The sequence below is a fragment of the Neolamprologus brichardi genome, chromosome 1 (genome assembly GCF_056152115.1).
Source record: "Neolamprologus brichardi isolate AB-2024 chromosome 1, ASM5615211v1, whole genome shotgun sequence".
NCBI classification, from domain to species: Eukaryota; Metazoa; Chordata; class Actinopteri; order Cichliformes; family Cichlidae; genus Neolamprologus; species Neolamprologus brichardi.
Genome location: NC_142104.1, coordinates 42,678,542 through 42,705,294, shown reverse-complemented (window position 1 = coordinate 42,705,294; position 26,753 = coordinate 42,678,542). Strand labels below are relative to the sequence as shown.

The 26,753-nt window shown below is 40.3% G+C and overlaps 1 protein-coding gene and 1 long non-coding RNA gene across 5 annotated transcripts; one reads left to right on the top strand and one right to left on the bottom strand.

The window, feature by feature from the left end:
* Positions 1–8,169: 8,169 nt before the first annotated feature.
* Positions 8,170–13,313, top strand: LOC148106516 (uncharacterized). Its single transcript, XR_015719202.1, has 4 exons — positions 8,170–8,327; positions 9,499–9,732; positions 9,807–9,889; positions 9,981–13,313. It is a non-coding gene; the product is annotated as an uncharacterized LOC148106516 (long non-coding RNA).
* LOC148106515 (uncharacterized) lies at positions 10,196–15,993 on the bottom strand. Of its 4 annotated transcripts, XM_087842642.1 has the most exons (5): positions 15,761–15,993; positions 15,361–15,421; positions 15,093–15,155; positions 12,270–12,314; positions 10,196–12,177 (listed from the first exon to the last, which is right to left on the bottom strand). In XM_087842642.1, exons 4-5 carry the CDS (start codon positions 12,307–12,309, stop codon positions 11,144–11,146), a joined length of 1,074 nt encoding a protein of 357 aa, XP_087698768.1. In that variant the 5' UTR covers positions 12,310–12,314; positions 15,093–15,155; positions 15,361–15,421; positions 15,761–15,993; the 3' UTR covers positions 10,196–11,143. The 4 variants fall into 4 exon arrangements, with proteins under 4 accessions (XP_087698768.1, XP_087698774.1, XP_087698784.1 ...); XM_087842648.1 differs by lacking the exon at positions 15,761–15,993 and having other exon boundaries at positions 15,361–15,464; XM_087842658.1 differs by lacking the exons at positions 15,093–15,155; positions 15,361–15,421; positions 15,761–15,993 and adding exons at positions 13,575–14,337; positions 14,368–14,384.
* Between the last annotated feature and the right edge of the window lie 10,760 nt (positions 15,994–26,753).

Here is a 26,753-nt window from a genome sequence, read left to right as displayed (position 1 = left end):
TGCTCACCTTGGAAACCTGAAATGTCTGCATAGTCTGCTTCCCTATGTCCTGATTCTTATTTTGAGGTGAGAGACAAACGACTGGAGGTCCATTGTGCGTCAAAACAATGATTTTATTTACACACAAGTGTGGTGGAGACGAGCTCTGGCATACAAATAGCATCGATCTCCCCAGAACAATAAACGAGCACTCGTATTTATAACATCAGGGTATCAGGAACTATAACGCCCCTTGTGCATCCAAGCAGATAGATAAGGTGCATCAGTTCCAGTAATCCTCAACATTGGACACATTCAAAAAAGAACAGTTCCTTCCTCTGTTCCTCCGCCACCGCCAGATGCTTCCTGTTATTTCACTTACTGCACTTCACTTATCTGTGGAACTAAACTGTCACGTATGCAGGAAAAACAACTTTGCAGTTTCGAGCAAAACAAGTCTATATACTGTGTATGTGTGTACAGGCAGCCTATGTGTGTCTTGACCTCAGTGCATGACCTATTCTGAGTCATCTGTTACCAGGCAAACTCCAATGCAGCAGGTTGCTGAGTGCACACAGGCCTGTATTCTGTTTACAGGTTATATGTGGTGTATTGTATGCAATTCTTTCATAGCTCGATGAATTTCTCAATTGATCGGGCGGACGTCGCGCCGCCCAAAGCTTCTGACCATCATCAATTAACTGACCGAGCTTCAACTCTTTAATTAGCACAAAAATGCAATGTGTATAACATGATTACAGTTGCAGCTGCAATGAAAGATTATTATGTAATTATGCTAACACCTGAAATACAGACTTTAATGTAACATCAACAGCTTCAATAAATGCTTTGATGAAATGATAATGATAAATGATAAGTAATGCAATAGTAATAATAATGGTTATGAATAGTAACAGTAAAATAATTTTCTGATCTCCACACCTACCACCTTCCTTGACGTTCGAGTCTGACTACTTCACAGGGTGTGTATCAGTAAACAACAGAGTGAAAGCAAAATGCAACACAAAAAACTTCCAAATGCTGCGTCCTGATTGACAGTCTTGTGATCCACACCACTTACTATTCCCTTTATGTACAGAATTTATTTTTCCCAATTTTACACACACACAAAAATTGCACAGTGCACACAAGTCTGAAAACACGGAGCTCATGTATCAGCAACATAACTTCAAACTGCTAAACTCAATCATTCAAATACCGTTCTAAATCAGAGTTTTGTAAATCTCTGAACACAAAGTGCATCATTAGGTACACTTTGGTTAGGCCACAGAAGAAGAAGAAGAGTGAGAGTAAGATTAGAGGAGGCCTAGCAGGCAAAGGAAGGATTTGTTTTAAAGTAAGGAAAAAACAGTTTCTGTAAATGTGTATATGTTTACCTGATCAAAAGAGAAACCACTGTGGAGACTGACAGTCATTTGTACTTGAACTACTCTGCATCTCACTTGATTACCATCAGGATCAAACACTATCGCGCTGAGTGATGGTGGGCAGTTATTTCGAACCCTATAACATGAGATTCAACTGCATCAGAAATAATCTCAGGAAAAAAATCTGTTATTCCTACTTCAGTGTTCACTGTTGTGGAAAAATACCTATGACTAAAACCAATTTGTTAAAATAATTTTTAAAAAGTTCCATACAAAAGTTTGGTATTTTATAAATTAAATAGACAAATTAAATAGTGTGGTCAAAGAGATCTTCTGAATATTTTTCTCAACAGCCACTGAACTTCCTAAAGTGTGATTTATGGTGCTGCAAATGTCTGTCCGTGTACTTCCAGTGCCTCCACCTGACAGTGGAGCCCTGCAACAAACTCTCCAACAACCAAAAATTTTCATGTGAAGACTGTGCGCCGCCGGGTTTTCCTTGCCCGCTCCAATTTTACCTGATGTTAATGCTGTGGCTGATGCCACCTGACTTTTAGTGTTTATGTTTTATTGGTTTTTACTGTGTGTTCTCTCTGGCCAGGGCTGTTTTAATTGCTTTTAAACCGTTTTGTGTAATAAATTATATTTTAGAAATACAGTTTTATACTGTTCTATTCCTTTGGCTGCTCCACTGCTCTATCTGGTTTTTTTTTTTTTTGGAGGATTTCCCTCCTTAGAGTAACACCTGGTGACCACTTACATATGCGGTCCAGCAATTTAACCAGCCTTTCCATCTCAGCATCTAACTCCAAAATGAAAAGGTCTGCGGGGTCCATGTTCCGGTCGCGATCTTCTATCATGTGAAGGCAGGAGTGGTGGACCCAAAGTGCAGACACATGGAGCAAAAAGGTGAACTCAAATGCACCTTTAATGGTGGATGGCAAAAAACAGAAAACTGGCTAAACTGGAAATACAGACGGCTGGCTGGCTGAACACAGTGCGGGATGATGGCAATCACGACACAGACAAAGGAAAACACAGGACTTAAATACACAAAGGGAGCAATCAGGGAATGGGAAACAGGAGGGGAACACGGCTGAGGCAAATCACGTTTAACGAGACAAGGGAAGCAAAACCTGATACAATAATCTGAGACACGGACGTTTTATAAAGTAAAACAGGAAACATAACACAGAGACGCGGACTTGACAAGGGGATACAGCAGACAGGGGAGACAGCAACTAAGGAACACAGACAGAAAACAGAACACTAACAAAGAAACTAAGAATATTAAAATCAAAGTTCAATAATAATGCAAAACTGAAAACTCTGGGTCGACGACCCAGGCACCCTAACAAAAATGAAAACAACAAAATGCTTTTGATACCTGAGAAGAGGTAGCATCAGTGTTGCCAACTCCTCAGCAAGGAAAATCGCTATTGGCTGTCCTAAAAGTCGCTAGATGACGCTAAATGACGTCATCGCCTAATTTGCATAATTGGTCATGCTAATGTAATTGTAACCTACGTTGTTGGAGAGAGAAATAACATCGTGGAAGAGACATAAAGTGAGTAAAAAACGTCCTAAATGCATTTAGAATTTATTTATAACTACGAATTAAATTTCTAGCATATTAGATCACTTACCAGTGTCAGATCCAGGGGCGATTTTAGCCCATTTTTGGGGTGCTTCAGAATCAAAGCACCCCCAAAGATTTCTTACTTTTTTGACAATATTTGCTGTTTGTGGGACACACTACTAAAAATATAAAAAGCATACAGTACGTACTTGAGATGGAACATTTTAACAACAAAAGTATAGATAACCCCTCTCCCCTCCCAAAATGGTTTGTTCCAGCTCGCCTCTCCCCTGCTCTGGCGCCCTTTCTGCCAGAGCGACGGTGTCTGAGCAGTGTTGCCAACTTAGCGACTTTGTCACTATATTTAGCGAGTTTTCAGACCCCCTTAGCGACTTTTTTTCTAAAAAGCGACTAGCGACAAATCTGGTGTTATTGGAGACTTATTTATGACGTCTTTTTGACGTGAAAGCGTGTATGGCTCTTACTCTCAACAAGCAGCGGTGCTGCCGTGGGCACCTCGCCCGTGCCAAAGCGCTCACAGGTGGAGGATAGTCCTCCCCCAACTGCTATCAGGGCAGGAGATGTTCACACCTGTGCATCCGAACTGCAAATGAATCGCGCATGAGGGAAGCCGCTGCTCCCGCACTGACTGTAACGCAGTCAGTTCTTCTTTTACTGTGATGCTGTTTTGTGGATCAGGTTTAAAACAAACACACACACACACACACACACACACAAAGTAACTCCACCAGAGTGCCTATTTCAGGTCACTTTTGCCGGTCCAAGCCCGGGTAAAGGAGCAGGGTTGGAATTGAGACATTACAAAAAAACAATTATTGCTAAAATAAATTTAATTCGTAGTTCTAAATAAACTCTAAATGCATTTAGGACGGTTTTTTACTCACTTTATGTCTCTTCCACGATGTTATTTCTCTCTCCAACAACGTAGGTTACAATTATATTACCATGACCAATTATGCAAATTAGGCAATGACGTCATTTAGCGACTTCTGGCGACTTTTAGGACAGCCAATAGCGATTTTCTTTACTGGGGAGTTGGCAACACTGTGTCTGAGACGCAGCGGAGCGGAGGTGGAAGCGCCTGCCTTAAAACAGGACATATTAGCTGCATTTAACCCTAAGTTACTCTTTATATAGTTGGGTAGGAGTCAGGCCATGTTTCATTTTAGCTGAAAAACATTACACCAGGTAACCTGCTGTGTTGAAAACGTGTTTTCCGGCGATGTTTCTACCCTACAATCCGTCCTGCTCTGTAGTAAAATCAGCATACTTGACCGTCTTGTTGCTCCCATTGAAATGTATACAGCCTATTTAAAATCTAAAACGTAACATTATCTGTAGCCTGCTGTTGTTACCACTGTCCTGTTTGAAAAGGAGAGAAGCTGCTTATTTTGTCATATGTGCCGATATTAAACCCAAAGTACTTACTAGCTAACTGACTGGATTCCCATTAACCTTATAACTGCTGTTGTGTGTGTGTGTGTGTGTGTGTGTGTGTGTGTGTGTAGAGAGACAGCCAGGTTCATAATGGATATGAGGAAGTTTTTTCAAAAAAGGAGCCACATTCAGGTAAACGTGTAAGATCAAATGATCCATCAATAAAGGATAATGTTGGATCAGTGTTTCATATTTATATCCTTTATTAGATGTTCATGTGGTTTGGTTATTTGTCTTTTGGTTGAAAGTAAACTGAGAGAGGACTTTTTTATTAGTGATCTTAATAGTATTGTTTTTAATCTAATTGAATATAATCTATTTGTGTATGATTGTCAGTCCAAAGAGGGAGAGAGGAAAGAGGAGAACATGAGGAGAAACTACAAGTTCAGGAAGAACCAGGTAAGAAAACAGACAGGGAACAGTGACAGGCACAACACAAACTGTTAAACTGGCAAAGAAAAAACTTTTTGAAGCTCAAGAGTGAGGCTGGTGCCGTCCCAGATATGTTAACATTGTACAATCTTCTGGATAATCAGATCTTCCCCACACTGAAAACTGTTATTCAGGTTGCCCTAACAAACCCAGTTAGCAGCTGTAGCTGTGAGAGGTCTTTTAGTGTCTTGAGTCAGCTCCATACCTGGCTGAGAAGGACCATGGGTCAAAGCAGACTCCAGCACCAGGCTGTGATGTCAGTTGAGAAAGATGCTTGAGAGACTTGAACACCAAAATGTGACAGACAGATTTGCCAACCTGAGGCGACAAAGGATAAAAGAAAAGAAAAACTCTGCAGAGCCATATTAGTATCTGCACTAAACATCTTTTCATACGTTGTACCAGAGGCCAAGGTGTCTCCATTTTTCTAATTTTGTAATAATATTTTGTACATTTCAAGGACTCTTCTATTTTTGGAGTGTATTTTTATGTATCTGTATTGTATTATACAAACACTTTAAAAGTGAATCTCTGTCCAAAAAATGCACTCAGTTTACTTTTTACTCACTGTGAGCATCATTCATTATTCTCCTCAGTAATTAAGGTTAGGATATGTTTTTTATTCCAATCCATTCTTCAGCATTTAAATAACCTTGATCAGATTTGATGGTTTTGTTACAGACTTTTCAAAAAAGTGTTTTGCTTTTCTTTCACAAATGTGGGATTAAATTGTGTTAAAATGTACAAAACAGTGATGTCATGTTTTGTGACGAGGACCCAGGCACAGACAGACTTGATGAATTTAAGAATCTCATGATTTAATAAAGAAATTTGCAGACTTACACAGAGATGGTAAAATTATGATGACTGATAATGGAGATGAATACAACAGACGATGAGGACAGGGAGGAACAGAGGGAACTCAGGACAACTGGAGACATTTAAGGATGCAGGGACTGACAGAGACAGGGAAGAAGTCTCATCGTGACGAGTACAGTTTACCTTGCCTGGATGGGCAGCTCTCTGGGTGTGCAGCACCCCCAAAGCTCTGATCCTACAATCGCCCCTGCTACCATGCAACCCAACATAATACACAAATGCACGGCAACGCCTTGAAGTCATTCTGTTGTTTCCAAAGAACTGATGAGAAAGATGTTTGACTTAATCTATGTGTTAGGCAGTAGTTTGTGTAGGAGTCATATGAGTTGTTCCTTTTTTGATTAAGTGGGTTGGTTTAAATGCACTCACTGTATTGGTGCACGGGTGTGGGGCGTGACTCATGGGTGTGTTAGGTGATAAATGTGGTTGCACTCACCTGATGTTGATGAGCAGAAAGGTAGGGTGAGCATGAGGCGAAACCTTCTGTTGAGCGCAGCTTGAATCATTTTGATGCATTTTTGACTGTAACTTGATGGTTTATGTAAACTTATGCACTAAGTTATGCAACAGGCCAATGTTGTAATTTGGCATAGTAAATGGTGCAGTTATTTGTGCAGTCTGTGCATTTGTTTAATGGTTTGAGCCCGTGTGCTGATTTGTATAGTGGACAGTTGTATGTGGAATAAAAGTAGCACATAGTACAGATGTGTATCTCATGTGTTTACTGTTGCGCGTCATCTGTGTCCTCGTGTTTAGCCTGCCGCGGCCGCTGGCTGGAGGAGCCGCAATAGTTTGGATATAGAGAATGCTGGTGGCATGAATGAAAATCTTTGAAGCTTCGTCCAGCGATGAAACTGAAATCATAATAGGGAGGGATTCTCCTATCAGATGCAAAGATGAATTAACAACAAAATTACAATATGTAATATGTATTTGTAAAGAAATATTATAGACAGTTTTGAAAGATATAGAAAGATCTGTAAAGATGTCAAGCAGCTTCTAGATGCTTAAAGGAAGCAGTAAGGTCAGTTTCCCTTCTGGGTTTTCAGTAGTGATGTGCGATACCACTGATTTCCTTTCTGATCCGATACCAAGTAATATTCAGGGAGGTATCGACGATACTGATCCGATACTTTGTACAAAAACTTATTTTATTTATTGTATCTCAAATTATAGCATCATAATGATTACAGGACATCAGAGTACTTGTTTCCAACAATGACGGCAGCTGCTTAGTTTTAATATTACTCTTATTTCTCTTTCTGGGTCGCAAAAAAACCTTTTAACATATTTTCAGGTGAGAATGTAGCTGTGTAAACTTCTAACTTAAAATGTTATTGTTCGGCTTTTTCAGTGTTTTATTTGTTCGTGAGTAAATCAGTTTGGCTGAGATTAAAGTTATTAGATTAGATTAAATTAAATTTATCTTTATTAATCCCTCAGGAGGGTTCCTCCGGGGTTTTCACACAGCTGAATAAACGTCAAACAGAAAACTGATTAAACAGAAGTGTGAGACGGTCGAGAGTTTACGTCAGCGCCCGGTTATATGTTAGATAGCAAGGAGCAGACGGCAGTTTCACTCCACCGAGGGAGCTCGTGACGTACTACCCGGCTTTCTTCAGACCGCGAAGGCCGGGTCCTCAGGTGGAAGCAGCCTCTGAATTTGGACACCCCCGCTGTTTCCGGACATTTAACGTATTTTATCCGATAAATAAACACTGTAAAATGTATTTATCCCCCTACACAACAACCTTTTTGAATGTCTCCCTAGTGTGACCACAACACCTCACATTTTTGCCACACGTATCGCAACTGTGATGTCCACATATGTGGACGGCAGGTCCTAGGAGGTTAAAGATGTCAAATAGCTCTTTCACACTACATATGACCGTTTCACATTTGTACATGTATATTTTGGTGATCTCTTTCTCAGTATGTTTTTCTTCTTATGGAAATAAGCTAAGATTAAACCGGTTAATGTTAGGCTCCTGTGTCCTAAAAAAATCACACCTTTCCCCTGATAAACAAATTGATTGGATTCTCACATTGTGTGGGAATTGATTATCAATTACAACTTTGATGAGCCACTTCAAAGAAAGTTTCACAGCAGCAACAGAAAGTCCAGATGTGGAAACATCAAAATTAAAATATCAATATTTTAATCATTTTGGGTAAAATTGTAGTTTTTCATAAACAGGAACACAGTGGAAAGAAACGATCATTCGGATTGTCTACATTGGAAAGAACTACTCCCTCTCCCGCCTTTTATAGTCATGTGTGAAATACGGCTGTATAAATGTGTGGCAGCCTCTGGCGTGCGCACTCACAACAATGGCTGAGCGTAACTGGAGTCATGTGTGCACGTGTTTTACATCCACAAACAGCCGGTAAATTTGGTAAATATTTTGTTACAGGCTTGGCCCTTTAAGGGTGAAGCCTGATGGGAAATGTATTTTGGAATGTGTGTAGCGGGACTGCCGTGTGTGGGTGTGTGGAGAGAGAGCGGAGAAGAAGAAAAAGTAACGGTTAGCTACAGAAGAGACGGAAAGGAAATAAATAAAAGGAATATAATAACTCCCTCGACAGCCAGAGTTGTGTCGGCGATGCTCGCTGTGAGTAGACTGTTTCAGCCCACTGTACGCGGTGTTCGTGCCTTGGAGAAGAAATAAAGTTCGGTGAAGCAGTTTCCTACGCCTCCTTCGATCTTTTTGCTAGCGGAGTTGACCTGTATAGTAAGCTGTTGCCGGCTACGAGCCAGTTACGGAACTTTCAAGTAACTGCCAGAGGTTTCCTTACTACGGTTCGGGACCGCGGATCTGGCGCGGTAACAATTTTTACGTTTGTTTGAAAGGCACTTCGGTTTTATTTTGAAATCCATGCTTTTATTTTGAAACAGGAAACTGGCGCAAAACCGTTAAAGGGCTGTTAGTAATGTTTCTTTTGGGATATGGTAAATAGTGTGCCTTAAAGTGAAAAATATGTACGTTTCCTTTGCCAATTAGTACCTGGCTGACAGTGGCACAAGGTTTGTTAATGTTTCCTTTAACGGAATAAGTTACATGCAATCAAAATGTCGTTTAATAGAGTTTATGTTGTTAACCTTGACCTTTATGTGTAGTTGTAAGTTAGTGAGGTGATATAATAAATTGAGTGATGTAAATTTGATGTATATGCTATATGTGAGCAGGAGAAATTTGTTTCCTTTGATGTTATGGTATTAATATTGCTGGTTTTGTTTTGCTCCTAGCTCTTACGGTGTCTTCACTGAATGTTTCAATAAAAACCTTTCCAATAAAACCTCTGTGAAGCATCAGTATAAGAGACCATCATTCAGCCAGGTGATGCTACAAGACAGATGTCTCTCACGGAGTCCTTTAGTGCTGCAGGCAGGCAACATGTTCAAATAGCACAGCTTCAGTTGTTTTTATTTCTATATGATGAACTCTGCATTATTAAGTGATAAGAACAAGTAATCTGATGTCCTGTAATGATTATGACGCTATAATTTGAGATACAATAAAAGAGTAAAGTTTTTGTACAAAGTATCGGATCAGTAACGTCGATACCATCCTGAATTTTACTTGGTATTGGATCGGAAAGGAAATCAGTGGTATCGCACATCACTAGTGATCAAACGTCAGGCCAAGCTGGAACTGCTTCCTGTCTTCTGTAACTTCTACAACACTGTCCAATAGAGACACATGAATGACATGCAGTGTCATTAAAAACACTGATGATCTTTATTTAAAAATGTAATATATTTACATCTGAATAAACTTTTAGGCATTACGCTGACGGACGGATGGATGGACAATGAATGCTTTCTCATCCTTCTTGTCATGCACCATGGAAGTGTCTGAGGGGCTTTTCCACTTGGAATCGGGATTCTGTGTCCACACTTCAGAGGTGGAGTTTCCAGCATCTCACCTGGGCCTCATCTGCAAACAATCAGCAGGAGGGCTTCTTAAACCAGCGCTGCCTGCTACTCCTCGCCAGTTTGTTCTGCCATCTCCAGTGGTAACTAGCTTCACCTCTGTTCCAGTTCTGGCTTGCTGCTTCCCTGTGTTTAACCTTGTTTTCCCTGTGTTTAGATCTCCTCTGCCAACATACTCATCCTACCCTCAAACTCCTTTACCCGTCCAGCACTATTCATTTAAGATGTGATGGAATCAAAGTAATTATTTTCAATCAAATGCTGCAAAGGAATATTTTCATGTGACACAGCGTAAATCTTTCAACTTCAACTTCTTCTCCCTCTGTTGCAGAATTCCCGTTGGATTGTTCCCATCAGGAGCCAGGTGTTCAGTCTCTCGATAGCTTTTCCTCTGGTTCCTGCTCTCTGCTGACACTCCTAGCTCGAGCCACGTTCTCCATTCCCTCTCTTTAAACAAAGTCTCATAAATAGTTTAACCATGTGCATTGAATCTGCATTTGGGTCTAAGCTTTCTATGGAGGGAAGAAATCATCACAGTGACATCTATTCAATTTTTAATTCAATTTTAATAATAATAATAATAATGATGGATTGCATTTATATAGCGCTTTTCGGGACCCCTCAAAGCGCTTTAAAATTTTATTTATAGAGCGCCAAATGACAGCAACAGTCACCTCAAGGCGCTTTATATTGTAAGGTATACTTACAAAGAAAACCCCAACAATCATATGACCCCCTATGAGCAAGCACTTTGGCGACAGTGGGAAGGAAAAACTCCCTTTTAACAGGAAGAAACCTCCGGCAGAACCAGGCTCAGGGAGGGGCGGCCATCTGCTGCGACCGGTTGGGGAGGGGCAAGGAAAACAGGATAAAGACATGCTGTGGAAGAGAGACAGAGGTTAATAACAAGTACCATTCAGTGCAGAGAGGTCTATTAAACATAGTGGGTGAAGAAGAAGCACCCAGTGCATCATGGGAATCCCCCGGCAGCCTAATGCTGGGCATACACTGTGCGATTTTTGGCCCATTTTGAGCCGATTTTTTTCAGTCGTGCGACCGTTTTGGGCATCGTCCCGAGTTTGGCCTTGATCGTGTGTCGTGCATCGTCTACATGGGGTAACGAGAAGCGATTAACGCCTCACGACCAGCTCCCGATCATCAATTGTTTGCTCGTAAGAAAATCAAACCTGTTTGAAATCCTGTCGGTCGTCCTGAGGGTGTCACCGCAGCGTCTCACACTGCGCACGCGCAAACGCAGAAATGAGAGTGAAAAGACGGAGTAGAACGGCGGTGCGGCGTGTGATCTGGACACAAGCCACGGCACAAACTTCTCACCCCTGCGAGTCAATCAGTTTGAGCAGGAGCTGAATAACGCGACTGAAAAAAATCGCAGCACAGTGTATGCCCAGCTTATTGCAGCATGGAGGATTCAGGGTCACCTGAGTAGGCCATCAGCCTACTAAAAGGATACTGAAGAAACCCGTCGAAATAGTCTTAGTCTTCATCACTGCTGCTGGTGGACTCATTTGAACACCTCCGAAATTTGCACACAGGCAAGTATTCCTCTTCTTCCTCAAAATCCTCTCGGGAACGCTTCCTCAAGCCTCCAGCTTCATGGTTGTCAAGCTCTTCGTGCGCATCTTCAAAAAGTCCATCACTGCTGCTCTCAGAGTGGTCGTACACAGCTGAGCTGGTCCCCGAATCAGAGTGTGCAAGCCTGGATTTTTTGCTATTACGACCTTCTTCATCAACATCTTCCTCTCTGGACCTTTTCGTGGATCCACCAGGCTGCGGTTCTTCTTCTGTTACCTGCTGATTGATGTCCTCATCGGCAATATTACCAGCATGAGGACAGCCCACGCTATCAGTGTCAGAAGCAGAGAAGAATTCAGAGTCATCATCAGAAAACTCCTCGCTCCATCTGATTCTTTTGTTTGGTTCCACGTCTTCTTCATCCATCTCTCTAGACCTCCTCCTGGAAACACCTGGCTGAGGATCCTCTTCTGGGATGTACTGGTGAACATCCTCACAGTCTTCAAATGCCTCATCAGAATCCTCATTTTCAATGCCACCAACAACAACAGCATTGTGATCCTCATGCTGCTCATTGTTGTCAACATTGGCATTATTGTCCCTCACATTAATATTTTGAATGTTGACATTGTTGTCAACATTAGCATTATTGTCCCTCACATTAATATTTTGAATGTTGACATTGTTGTCAACATTGGCATTATTGTCCCTCACATTAATATTTCGATTGTTGACATTGTAATCGTCATCGTAAAGGTAATCGTCATATTGATTCAATACTGAAGCTACTAGCGCATCCAGCCTCCGACCAATATCACGAAGAGCAAGATAAAGATCGACCACGTAGCCCCGGAGTCCACCAATATCTTCGTTAGCTGGTCGGTTAGCTGGTCCATCAACTGGTTCATTAACTGGATCATTAGCTGGTTGGTTAACTGGTTCATTAGCATGTTCCCGATCTCCACCTGAAAACCTTTGTGGGGTAACCTGCCGGTCTGCAAGATCATTTAATCTTTTAATTAGCATTCATAACTATCTGCTGAAAATCTGTTTTTCATCAATTTCAAGACTGAGCACATGTGCTTACCATTACGGTAATTTTGGAATCCATCTCCTATTCCACTCATTTTGACTACAAGGAACACAAAACAACAATGATCAGTAAACCTCAACTCAGAATGTTCAGAGAATTTGCTTTTTTTGTGATGACTTCAGGCTGCGTCCGAACGTACACGGCTATGTTTGAAAACGCACGTTTTCCTTTTTCGTTTAAAAAAAAAAAAAATGCAGTCCACATGTGCAGTTTTGAGAAAATATCTTCTTCCACATGTAAACGCTAAAAACAAAGTGAAACGCTGTCAAGAACACGCCAAATCTTAACCGTGTAGAAATGCTGGCCAATCAGAAGTCTAGAAGCCTGGGTGGGAAAACCTCACAAAACCTTACGTACTTCTGAAAAGTTTTTGTCTTTTTCTGGAAAAGCAGCTAATTTTGTGTTACTTTCACGTGCCTTCATCGTTTCAAATGTTAATAACTAAAGACAGCTTTTTGGCTGGAACAGACTCACAACTTTGAAATGGACAAAATGCATACAGCATACATAAATGTCATTTTTTTAAATTACATTTATTCCAAACCGACTGTTTTGAATGTAGAAGCCACGTCTGATGCCTCTGTGTTTCTAAATGGAGGCGCAGTAACTGTGTGTGTATATGTCAGCGTGTAAAACCTGCAGATACTAAGATTAACAGACACAGTATGTTGTCTACATCCGCCATTGTAGAAATTGATCTCATGTAAACACTAACGTGGCCACAGCGTGGCGTCAACAGCGGCGCACACTTTTGACATTGCCTGAGTAAATGTCCGTTTTCCTCGTCCACACCTAAACACAAAAACGTCATTTTCAAAAATCTCCACCCTGGCAGGAGTTTTTAAAAATCTCACCTTTCAGTGACTCAATCTGCTGTTTAGGTGTGGACGAAAGGCCCAAATGCAGAGACAAAGCTGCGCTTTCAAAAACAGCCGTGTACATGTGGACGCAGCCTCAGTTTCTCAGAAATTCTAATAGTTTGTTTGAGAACAAAAGTCTTCTCTATTTTCCTTAATGAACAAAACAATCTCAGAAATAATTGTGTTAAAAAGAGCTTCTGTTACTCAGATATGATTAAGAACATTTTCTCATTTATGTATAATTTGTCAAATATTACATCAGTTAAGTCTTCATTTGTTTTCCTGAATAATAGATCCACATCATCCTCTCTATGATGGAAACTATAGTCTAGTCTTGTACAATGTAAAGTACATAAATACTGTCCTGGCAGGCAGGAAAATCAGGCTTTATATATTTAAGTAAATGATCTTAAGTTTAGAAACTGAAATTTGAGCTTACTTTAGTTCTTGGTAAATTACAGAGCAGTTAATCCTCAGGGAAACGTCGAAATGTCACTAAATAGTGGTCTGCTTTCATACGGCTGCAGTGTCTCTTCAGTTTTGTGTTCATATGCTGATGTTTTCATTCAAAACATGCTTAAATGCTGTGATGTCACTTTAGCAGCAAAGACTGTGGAATGTGCAGAGATTCTTTTTACATCAAGTTCTTTGCTCAGAGTTTGATATCTTTTAAATGGAGACAAAAAAAACAGACAGAAGTGAATCTAAAAGACTAAAGCAGTCAATGTGTTATTATTTTTATTTATTCTAATAGTTCCTGTAAAGTTCTACTCTAAGAGATTCATCTTGGCCTTCATGCAGGATTAAAGCTCAATAACACACAAAATATAAAACATTTCTTTATGGTTGTTAGGCAAAGTTATCAAACATATATCCACTAATATGGTCTCATTCTTGCTCTGCTCCCTCATTTTTCCCTGGAGGCATCGCTATGGCAACTTAATATTTAACATGTCTTTGTTATCAACTTTATTTGTACAAATCTGTGATGTTGATGTGCACAACGTGGGCTTTAGACCTCGGAGGGTTAATCAACAAATAAATTTCTGTTCCTGACGGTGCAGATTTCTGACAGTTTGTGTACTTTAAGCATTTAACAATTTGATTGTTTTCTAATAAAAACTGTGTGAAACTCAAGTTAGACCTGTGTTTGTAAATGAAATAAATGATAAGATTCGTAAATTCATCAAGTCTGTCTGTGCCTGGGTCCTCGTCACAAAACATGACATCACTGTTTTGTACATTTTAACACAATTTAATCCCACATTTGTGAAAGAAAAGCAAAACACTTTTTTGTAAAGTCTGTAACAAAACCATCAAATCTGATCAAGGTTATTTAAATGCTGAAGAATGGATTGGAATAAAAAACATATCCTAACCTTAATTACTGAGGAGAATAATGAATGATGCTCACAGTGAGTAAAAAGTAAACTGAGTGCATTTTTTGGACAGAGATTCACTTTTAAAGTGTTTGTATAATACAATACAGATACATAAAAATACACTCCAAAAACAGAAGAGTCCTTGAAGTGTACAAAATATTATTACAAAATTAGAAAAATGGAGACACCTTGGCCTCTGGTACAACGTATGAAAAGATGTTTACTGCAGATACTAATATGGCTCTGCAGAGTTTTTCTTTTCTTTTATCCTTTGTCGCAGACTCGCAGCACAGCCAGGTGCTGGAGTCTGCTTTGACCCATGGTCCTTCTCAGCCAGGTATGGAGCTGACTCAAGACACTAAAAGACCTCTCACAGCTACAGCTGCTAACTGGGTTTGTTAGGGCAACCTGAATAACAGTTTTCAGTGTGGTGAAGATCTGATTATCCAGAAGATTGTACAATGTTAACATATCTGGGATGGCACCAGCCTCACTCTTGAGCTTCAAAAAGTTTTCTCTTTGCCAGTTTAACAGTTTGTGTTGTGCCTGTCACTGTTCCCTGTCTGTTTTCTTACCTGGTTCTTCCTGAACTTGTACTTTCTCCTCATGTTCTCCTCTTTCCTCTCTCCCTCTTTGGACTGACAATCATACACAAATAGATTGTATTCAATTAGATTAAAAACAATACTATTAAGATCACTAATAAAAAAGTCCTCTCTCAGTTTACTTTTAACCAAAAGGCAAATAACCAAACCACATGAACATCTAATAAAGGATATAAATATTGAAACACTGATCCAACATTATCCTTTATTGATGGATCATTTGATCTTACACGTTTACCTGAATGTGGCTCCTTTTTTGAAAAAACTTCCTCATATCCATTATGAACCTGGCTGTCTCTCTGCACACACACACACACACACACACACACACACACACACACACACACACACACACAACAGCAGTTATAAGGTTAATAGGAATCCAGTCAGTTAGCTAGTAAGTACTTTGGGTTTAATATCGGCACATATGACAAAATAAGCAGCTTCTCTCCTTTTCAAACAGGACAGTGGTAACAACAGCAGGCTACAGATAATGTTACGTTTTAGATTTTAAATAGGCTGTATACATTTCAATGGGAGCAACAAGACGGTCAAGTATCGCTGATTTTACTACAGAGCAGGACGGATTGTAGGGTAGAAACATCGCCGGAAAACACGTTTTCAACACAGCAGGTTACCTGGTGTAATGTTTTTCAGCTAAAAAGAAACATGGCCTGACTCCTACCTAACTATATAAAGAGTAACTTAGGGTTAAATGCAGCTAATATGTCCTGTTTTAAGGCAGGCGCTTCCACCTCCGCTCCGCTGCGTCTCAGACGCCATCGCTCTGGCAGAAAGGGCGCCAGAGCAGGGGAGAGGCGAGCTGGAACAAACCATTTTGGGAGGGGAGAGGGGTTATCTATACTTTTGTTGTTAAAATGTTCCATCTCAAGTACGTACTGTATGCTTTTTATATTTTTAGTAGTGTGTCCCACAAACAGCAAATATTGTCAAAAAAAGTAAGAAATCTTTGGGGGTGCTTTGATTCATTTCGGGGTGCTGAAGCACCCCAAAAATGGGCTAAAATCGCCCCTGTTTCACCTCCATATTACTTTGTGCAGCTACGTATCATAAAGGTGCCTGTTATCCTGCTGATTTTTCCTCTCTTGATTTGGCCTCACCTGCGGTTCTCAGCATCCTTTCATAGCAGGTGTCCTGCCCTTGGTCCAAGGTGCGCCCCTGCAGTGTTGAAACTGTGTTTTCCCACGATGTTTGCTACCCTTCCACCCGTCCTGCTCTGTAGTAGAATCAGCGACATTTGATCGTCCTGTTGCTCCCGTTGAATTTTATATAGCATATGTAAATGCACCGAGGAGACAGACAGAGGACAACTGGAGACATGTAGGGATGCAGGGACTGCAGAGACAAGGAAGACGTCTCATCGTGACGAGTACAGTTGATCTTGCCTGGTTGAGCAGCTCTCTGGGTGCTCAGCACCTCCAAAGCTCTGATCCTAGAATCGCCCCTGGTCAGATCATATTCCAAGATCCATTTGTGCAGTCATTCTCCAGGACGCCATTGAGCTTCAAAACTATATTCACAAAACTTCTGACTCCTATAGCAAAACAGCATGAGCAAGTGAAAATGATTTCTATGTTCAAAACTACACAATGGCCCTCATTTTCACATAGGAACAAAGGAAATAAATACATTGCTTGTAAGCTACTGCTTCTCTCATCTTATATTATCTTGTGTTGATGTTATCTTACAGTGATGTGTGTCACTCATAAATATCATCAGTTACAGTCTAATTTCTTGGTATTATCTGATGGATGCTGGGGAATCTGGATTTTTTGTTTTTTTGCACTGAGTTTAATCTGAGGAGGGCAGATCACGCGCCATCCCAGACTTTGTCTTTTCCTTTTCCTTTTCGTCTTAGAAAGGCCATTCGTACATCACTAACAACACAGCATAATGTTTTTTAATGGGTTATTTTTTCTTTTACGGCTTTGTACGTGCACTGCCGTCATCCTAGATTGGTAGTTTTATTTTGGAGAGTCTCATGTTTCCATGTTTAGTGTGTTTAGTTTTGCCTCCACTGTGGCGTTGTGTTAATTTGTGTCAGCTGTTTTCCCCCAGGTGTTTCCACTTCCCTCATTACCCTTCTGTGTATTTAAATCCTCTGTTTTGAAGGAAGGCTCAGAGGAGGTTGGAGATTGTAAATGAATCATGAATTGCCAAATCTCCCTCATTGTCGTCAGGAGTTCCCTCATCTTGATTGGTGGGTAAAGGATGGATTTCATCCTGTCCGCCAGGATCCTGCAGCCCATGTGTGTCTGAATGATATTGTTTTATGATGCATTATACTGCTGAGTTATAAGAAATACTGTTCCAGAAAGTCATCGTCTCATTTGTCTGATTAGAAGAGAACAGAGCATACTGCCCCATCTCATCAGGAGCAGATAAACAGGGAGCCAAGGTCGTAGCTTAGGCGCTGTGTGAGAAAGAATGTTTAGGCTCTGATGATTAGGTGGGGGCCACTAGAGGCTATAAGAGTTTGATCAATGCTCCACCATTTTGAGATCTGATGCTGTCTGCTGTATGGTGTCCATCTCCCACGCGTGTGTTCATTAAATCATCGTTTGACTTGACCCGGCCGGACCAGTGTTGTTATTTTGGTTTTCCTCTTGTATCCATTCCCAATATTTGAATCCGTAACAGTTTTGGGGGCTCGTCCTGTGGTATTGGGATGGAAGTTTTGGAGGTTTGGACGGTCCGAGGTGGTTGAACGGGCAGGCACGAGCCAGTGGTCTGACGTGAGTGGGCAAGCCGGCACATTTAAAGGTGAGGCACAACCTGTTGAATGTAAATCCAAACTGTGCCAAATTGGACTGTATAAATTAAAAGTCTACTCACTGAAATTACTGGTGAAGGCCTGTTTTGATTTTGATGAAAAAATCTCATGAGTTTTGAAACTTGAAATAAGCTTAAAAGGAAAATAATACTGAGTTAGAGGCTCAAGGTAAAGGAAAATAATACTGAGTTAGAGGCTCAGGTAGTTTGATAGGGAATTGGTCATTTTGTGAGTTAGAGGCTCCATTGGTCTAAAGGATTGCATCTGTGTTGGCCATGTTGAGAGTTAGAGGCTCCATTGTCCATAACGTTGCATCTGCGTCAGTCATACTCTTGTTTTAGAGGGTTGACGGCGGTTTAAAAGTATTATAAATTTTGTTAGAACGGTGGTTAGAGGCCACTAGGAGGCGCATAGCCCGGAGGTTACGCTCCCTCCTGGCCGCGGACGCGCGACCTTGACCTGTCGGCGAACAGGGTTAGTTCAGTTGGTCACTGTGGAGCTTGGGGCACTCCAGAATAACTAGGAGTTAGAGGCTCCTTATCTGCGCTTTTTTGGGCACTGTAAATTGACTTAGGGACTTTAGAGATGAGGCCAGATACAGTTAGAGGCTGATACTGGTTAATTGATTACAAAAAAGTTGGACTTTCTTCGGTTGGACCCGTTATCTTAAATTTGTCAAAATTGTGTAGGCGCTAAAACTTTCAGGCCTGAGAGTGATTGTAAATATAAGACGTCTTTGTAAAATAACATAGAGAGTTGAGTGTGAAACGAGGCTGTGTGTGACGACAGTGCGCTGCAGCGCTGCAAGCTATTTTTAGATAGTGTGTGAACATGCAAATGAGGTGGCTGCTGTGAAGCCCATAGAGGACTTCCTGTTTAGCGTGTTATTGAGTTTTATAAGTATAATTTGCAAATAATAATACATGCCTGTAATTAAAACGCTGATTTTGCTGATTACAATATTACAAATAAAGTTTTAAATCACTACGGTGAATGTTTAATGTTTGGCTGAGTTTTGATATATGAGAGACGGCTTCGCAGCTGTTGGGGGTAAGTGACCGGAAACTTGCATGCCCATAAAGGGCAACTGCCTGACTGTGTGAACTATGCACCAAGAGAGAGAGTAAAATCTAGGTGGATGAATTAAATGGATGTTGTAAGAAAAATAGTAAATGAATGTTTTAGTCTCTTAATACAGGTGGATTTCTCTCAACCAGGAGACCTGAGTACAGCAGCAAAAGGATAGATTAATAAAATTGGGACGACACACATGCCAAGCTCTGGCTCAAAATTTTACAGTTTGACCTCTCACTTTGTCCCCACCCGAAAAAGAAGCTTAAAGGACATCTTCTCCTCCAGTTATCGGTTACCATCACTGGAAATTTTCAGGCAAGTTTTTCACTGAATTGTTTTTGGCACCATGTGTCCCTGAATCTCACAAGCAAGCTCTAATTCCTGGCTGAAGACATGGAATGCTGTTATTTAAGGTGGTAAATCAAAATTTGGGAAACAAAATTAAAAACACACAACTAGAGAAATGCCTTGTTTGAGAAAAAAGTTAAAATATCCCACCCACAAACGCACATACACGCAATGAAGAAACAGCTTACATTCATGAACACGTGAAGATTTTCCAGCAAGGTTAAAGCAGCAAAACTTAATATACACCTGATGTTAAATGATAAAGTCTATCCACTACTAACAAATAAACTCTCTGGGTTGCAGGACAACAACTTGACTTCAAAATGACAGACACTGGTAAATCACAAACCAGTGATGAAATAATAAATTTAGTGGTTAAAAGAGTCGAATTGTGACATGTTTTTTTTCCTGATTGAATAATACAAGAGATTACTGAATGAAATAAAATTTCTTTTTTGAATTATTAAACATGATCTTAAGAATTTTAACGTGTACCTGTGTTGTCCTGTCAACTTGGTGGGTTATGAGTTGATTATATAGTGAGAAAAAACAAAAAAAAGGGGGGGAGAAGGCTGACACAGGGCCTGGCCCCTCTCTGAATAACACAGCCAAAACAACATTATTTTCAAACAACATCATTTTCCTGTTCGTCTGTTTTTGTTTTGTTTTTGTTTTTTCTCTTTATGCTTAATTACAGGCTGCTTTGTCGGCCCGGAAAGCCGAGGCTGACCTGGACTCCTGCTCTCCCCTCTACTACCTTTGCTCTCCCTTCTACCATCTTTGATGTGACCCTGACCAAATGCTACAGCAGCTGGACCCACAACAACAGCCTGAGAATGTCAACAGTGCTGCAGGAAAGAGATCTCATGCAGCGGAGACGGAGAACGTTAAATCCAAGGCCCGTTTCACTACACGGGGGAGATTTCCAGACAGCTTCAGCTGACAGAGCTGTGACGAGACGCCTATTAAGCCCGGATGAAAAGTGAGGCCGAGCAAAGAATGCTGACCTTAACAACTCTGCATCAAAACTGGGCAGGACAGTGATGGACCAACACGGATGATCGGGCAGCAAAAAGGGCGTGCCAGAGACACGAGGAGTAACTGAGGTCAGAAGGCACCTCAGATTGGACAAAAGCACCAGAAGAACATAAGCTGAAGGCACAGGTGTCGGGGCTCAGCCAGGAGCTGACCTCTGAGAAGAGCCGAACAGCAGAGCTGCAGAAGGCCGTGGAGCAAAGCAAGGAAAACATCAATAAACTTCAATCTGACGTGTACGGAAAAGACTCTGAGGTTTCTGCCCTCAGTGAGAGCTCAAGACATCAGAGCAGAAACTGAGCATGCCTCAGGAGGAACTGGCTGCTAATCGAACCCATCAGTCAGGCTTAGAGTCCCAGATACAGGACTTGAAATCAGGCCGGAGCTTGCTGGAGCAGGAGGTTGTCAAACCTGACGAGAAGCTCCAACACCAGGAGCAAACCCTGAAGGACCTACAGAAGCAAAAAGGGTCAAGTTAAGGAGGAGCTGGACAAGGAGAAGATGCAGGACACTGGAGAAAAGGACTGCCTCAATTGGGGTCAGAACCAGTATGGAGAGAACTTTGGGCAGCAGCACCAATGGACCCAAATGGACTGAAAAGGAGGAGAGCAGGACCCCAGAGCACGCTTCAGGCCATGGTTTACCCAGAACACCAGAACAGGAAAGTGATGAACACAAACACACACACAAACACACACATCTACATACACTGACTCAGAATTAAGAGAAACACACATATGAACACATATGCACTTGTTGATTGACTGAGAAATGACACACACACACGCACACAAATCGAAATGCTGATTCAATTCACTGAGAAGTGATCCACACACACATACACATGTTTGTGCAATGAAGAGTGATACACACACGCTGCTGCAATGAAGAATGCTTTACTAACAAATGCTATGCTGATATGCAAAATGTTGCACACAAACCTCCAAATACAGAATTTGTTACAACAACAAGAAGTAATTGATTGTTAATTGGTTAAATGCATTTCATGTCACCCAGAGGGCATTTGTGTAGATTTAGGGGACAGGGTCTAGAGCAGTTTGGTTATGAAAACAATGTCTGTGAGTGATGTCTGTTTATGGCTCAAGGCCTCAACTGAATTGTTTACTGTGCTTCACACAGCCTGATAAGGAGCAGTGGTACAGAGTGAAAATGATGAATTAACGGTGTGAGCCTTATTTCGGAGAGTCACATGTTTGTGATTGAGATTTAATTGAAGGAGGAACACACTAAAAAAAAATAATAATAAAAATAAAAATAATAACAATAATAAAATATAAAATAAAAAGAAGAAAAGGGGGCCAGCCCTTGGAATTACGTAAGCATCCTACATGTATTTAACACAATTGCCTCAGGCTTTAAAGATCTGTACAAAATTCAACAGGAAATCATAGCTTCCCTGTATTTCCTACATTGTTGGCATGCTGGTGAGTGCTGTTGCTCCACAGTAAGAAGGTCCTGGGTGCAAGTCCACAGTCTGGCTAGTTTGCAGTGGTTTCTCTCTGGGTATTCTGGTTTCCTGCCACAGTGAAAAGTCATGCAGCTGTTAGAGCTAGGTTAATTGCTGATTCTAAATTATCCGTGAATGTAAGTGTAAATGGTTGTTTGTTTCTAGGTGATAGACTGGTGACCGGTTCGGGGTGCACCCTGCCTCGTAACCTATCACTTTAGAGTTATTTCCCAGCCCTCGTGCAATTAGGATAAGGATAGGAGGATGGTAGTTGGTGTAGACCCATTCAATTTTTATGGTAATCAGAATTTAGACTTTGTTGAACCGTAGGCAATATGAAGACAACATGTAGTATTTAAGGGACCAAGTAGAATTTGGATAAAAGTTATTGAATAGTGTTGAAATAAAATGACAGAATTGTGAAGGATTAAAATATTCCAGGAGCTTAACTTACTCCATCTGAACATGTCTTAATCATGTTATATGAACTCAAAATGCACAGGTTTACTGAAAATGAAAAGGTTGTGTTGATTTAACTCAGTTGTTTAAGTTTCTACCAAAGCAAAACATTTGTGTGCAACTAGTGTCCACTATTGACTGAAATAAGTCCAACACGTTTTTGTCAGTGCAAAAAGAAGTTACGGTACCTGTATGCTTACACAATATTGTCCCGGGACGGAGAAAAACTTTCTGGTGAAGTTTTGGTTGATTTTGGGTTTTGCTTAACACTAGGTTGATTTTATCAGTGAGGTTTGGATTGTTTTCTTTCTCTAAGAGAGAGAAAGATGGTTTTATGCTTGGACATGTTTCCAACGGGCCCCAGTATTTGTTATTATATGAGTATTTTATTGGTTACGTTTGTCTTTGCTTTTGTTATAGTGCACTGAAATAAGAACATCTGAGAGGAGTGATCCACCGGTGGTGATATTTTGGTATTTTGTGAGTTCCTGATTTAACAAATCAGCTCTTTAATCCAGGCCTGAGAGATTGAACTTTAAAGCGCTATAAAACATGATTACTAGAAACAGTCGCAAAGTATTTTTCTCCATAATTATAATGGGCTCTGGAGAAATTCACTTATATGGGACATTGATCACATGAGAAGTCCTGAACCTAAAAGGATTGCAGCGAGTCAATCCAGTCCAAAAAACAAGGAACTGTTTTTCCTTTAAAATGATGACGTCATCTTGCTGGTGATGGAGCCTCGAATAGGTTGCGTGTGAGACTCCATTATCAGCAATATCTGGTATGAATGTGTGTGAATGTATGCATGTGACTGGACTGTGATGGACTGACGACTAAAAGTTTAAACTGACTTGACACTGAGACAAAAACGGTACCGACTTTAGGATTAGTACATGTCTACAAACAATTCACCCAGTTTGTAAAAGAAGGGTGGATGTTTTGTCTCGCTTTGTTTTGTTTTTGCAGGAGTAGGAGGACAGAGACTAGGGGGGGAGGCTGTAGCTTCACATGAGTGTGAACTGCAGACTTAACCCTTTGGTTGCTAATTTTGAGCTACTGATGTTTCCATTAAGAAAATTGTGTTTTATTAGCTGTGTTTCGATTAATGCAGCACATTATATTGTTGGGAATGTTAAATGCTAAAGTGAAGAGAAGCTTTGATTTCACTCATGACTGAACATGTTATTATTAACCATAGCGGGCCACTGTAAAAAGTCAATCAATTTTGATAGAAAAAGCAAGAAAAAACTCTATTGATACCTACACAGCAAATCCAGCATGTCCAAATTAGCACTGTCAGATTTGATTTCAACACTTTTAAAGTGTCTATATGGGTCCACACCAGAGAGTGTTCATTTGACTCTTTTTGGAGGGTTGGTACGTTAACTCTGATTTAGTGTTAAACACCAAATCTCTTTGGAGTTGATAATTTGGCACTTGGTGTTAAGAGTTTATATATTAACTCTCAAAGAGTATTTTAGTTTAACTACGTAAGAGTTATCTTCTAATTAATTCTAAAAAGCGGGAATTTTACTGTTCTGAACTTCTAGAAATTTCTTTTGGAAATAAACATTTACTAAAAAGACGCAATGGTTTTTGAAAAACATTTATTCTGAACTGTGCACCACAATTTCAAAACATTTTCTGAAAGATGTAACAGTGTACATGTTCTCACTTTCATTAGAATTTTGTTTATCAAAAGGTCTGACATAGGTGAGCTGGTAAATGCAAATAACAGCATTCTCATCACTTATTTCAATAAATACAAAATACAATATGCATGTCCTTCATTCATCACTTTGTGGAACTTCAACGCACTTCTGCTCTCCCCCATATTCCATCTTCACAAGCATATCCTATGTGGAGATTGAATAAAAATTAGTTGACACTAATTAATGGCACAAATCAATTGCAGCACAGTAAAAAAAAAAAAGAAAAGAAAAAGGAATCCTTTTTGAGCCATTACTTGTGTAAAGTATTTTCCCAAAAGACAAGGACACAGACAACAGGTAATACTGAACTAAATGTAAAACCTCAACCTTTTTCATTTTCACCTAAAACCGTGTGCACAAAACTCTGGAGGAATCTAAATGCTAACGTAGAACTCAGTCGGGACTTGGGACATCTGCAACTGCTGTTTGCTCGTTTTTTATGGGAGATCGTTTTCAGGCTTCAAGTAGCACCATTATATCAACATTTCACATTCTAGACATTGTTTTAAGTGTATTTGACCAAGAAATTTGACTGAAAATTCACATGCAAGCTTTTTTCAAGGCTGTGGTATTTGCCCGCAAACAATACCTTTCAGCTAGCTAAAACAGAATATTATGCTATCAGCGAGCAACATGGCTAATGCCTTTCACACAGCTTTGTCTCAACTCCAAAGAGCCACAGAAGTAAAAGCTAATAACAATAATTGAAACAATCTTTGAAAACATGACTTACCAAGCATGGCAAACAACTCAAATATGTAGAGCAAAATGTTTTGAAACGCTTCACTTCAGCTTCGATCGGAGCCGTGCTGGGGGCGGAGTCTGTGAATTTACTCTATTAGTGTCATAGCCCCTGTAGGAGTTCAGAATTAAGAGGTCAAGAGTTAATGTTTCCATTGTAACACCTCCAGATTTGAAATAGAAACACTCATTTTTAACACTCGATTTTAACTACTATCATTTTACACCTCAGAGTTACATTAAAAGAATGTGACTCTACTTAGAGTAAAATTAACACTAACACCAAAACATTTAACACTTTTGAATTTGCTGTGTATAAATAACAGGGGAATGATAAACTTGTCACATTTAAAATAGAGATATGTAATGACAAACCTTGGTCAAAGTCATTTAGGTTCTCCATTGAAATAGTGAATAATTTAGAAAAGTAAGATAGAACCGACAGGGGCATGTGCTGAGATGTGGTGCTGCACAAGAACAAGAGCAAAATAAAGAAAAAATATTGTGTTTAGCTTTGATAAATTAAAATTAAAATGTACCATTACACTCAGAGGATCAATATGAAATTGAATATATGCTAATTTTGTATGAAGTACATGACTGATAACTGTTCTGTCCTGAGCTTTTGTTTTTACAGCGCCCACTTGACCACACCAACAGTTTCTCGCCACCAAAAGCGGGTACTTGCAAAGAATAGGGAGGAATATCATCAGAAGTGGGAAAGGTAAGCCCCGATGGGGGTGATAATGTAACACACCCAAAGAAAGATTTTAGGTCTGACCAACCGTCTCAGTCGTGGGCAAAACGATGACAGTCAATAAAATTCTAAAAGATAATTTAGTGACAAAAAATATCAAAAGATAAAAGATAAAACAGTCCAGTGTCCCATTCATGAATCAAATAAAAACACACAGTCCCAAGGCCAGAGCCAGCTATGCCACATGGCCAGTTGCACTCCACATGTTGCCTTTAACAGGGGTAGAAGTTGTCCTTGGAGACCCACCACCCTGCAAGCATATAGCCAGTGATCACTCCAACCTCTGCAACTCTGCTGCCCTTAGGCTGTGGCATATAATAGGCCCTGGCCTGCACAGAGAGACAAAATGACACCTTCAGTATAAAATTCATAGTGCAAAACCCATCCATCCCAAACATATCAGATTATCACATTACATACATGCACAGAGAGACAAAATGACACAGCAGTGTTTGTAGTGTGGGCTATAAGTAGACCAGTGTATCAGTGCAATCAAGTACACCTGCCTCTAATTAGTCCAACCCCATTCCAGCCATTGGCTCACCAAAAATGTGACACACACACCAAAAAACCACTCCCAACCCAGTGCAACTTCACACAATAATATGGAGCTGAATTAACACAGGCACACTAGTCTACCATGTTACAATAACACCATTAATTTCACGTATGGTCAAATTCTTAAAACTTGACCCCAAACATGAAAAATTCTTCAAACATTTAGAGACAGAGTGGAGTTCTAGATAAACATAATGTAGCAAACCACATAAGGATGGAGCGTTGGAATTAATAAGATGGTGAAAAAACACGCAGGAAAAATGTTGATCATGTTGATTATGTTTATTCCAGTGTGCAGAGATTGGCTAATCTGACCAGGAAATGTTATAAATGGATTGTCGGAACAATCAGCGTTAAAGTCACCTTTGACAGTCCAGACTAAGATGGCGTTGGACATCTTCAGGGCGGAAAAGGGTTGGTGTGACCAAAGTGTGGTTTGGCTTGTTGTATGTATATTTGATAATGATATAGCTCTGGATGGACCAGTTACCAGGGCATGGAAGGAGGACAGACTCATTAAATGAGGAGAAGGAATTTTCTGGGATTGGAGATCCTCTGGGTGAGTGGTTGACTAAAAGCCTGCATAAAATAAAAGCTGTCGTTTGTTATTGATTGTCAATAGATTGATAATTGGCCACATTTACAGCTGTATTGACTTGTAGTGGACGTAGTCTACTTC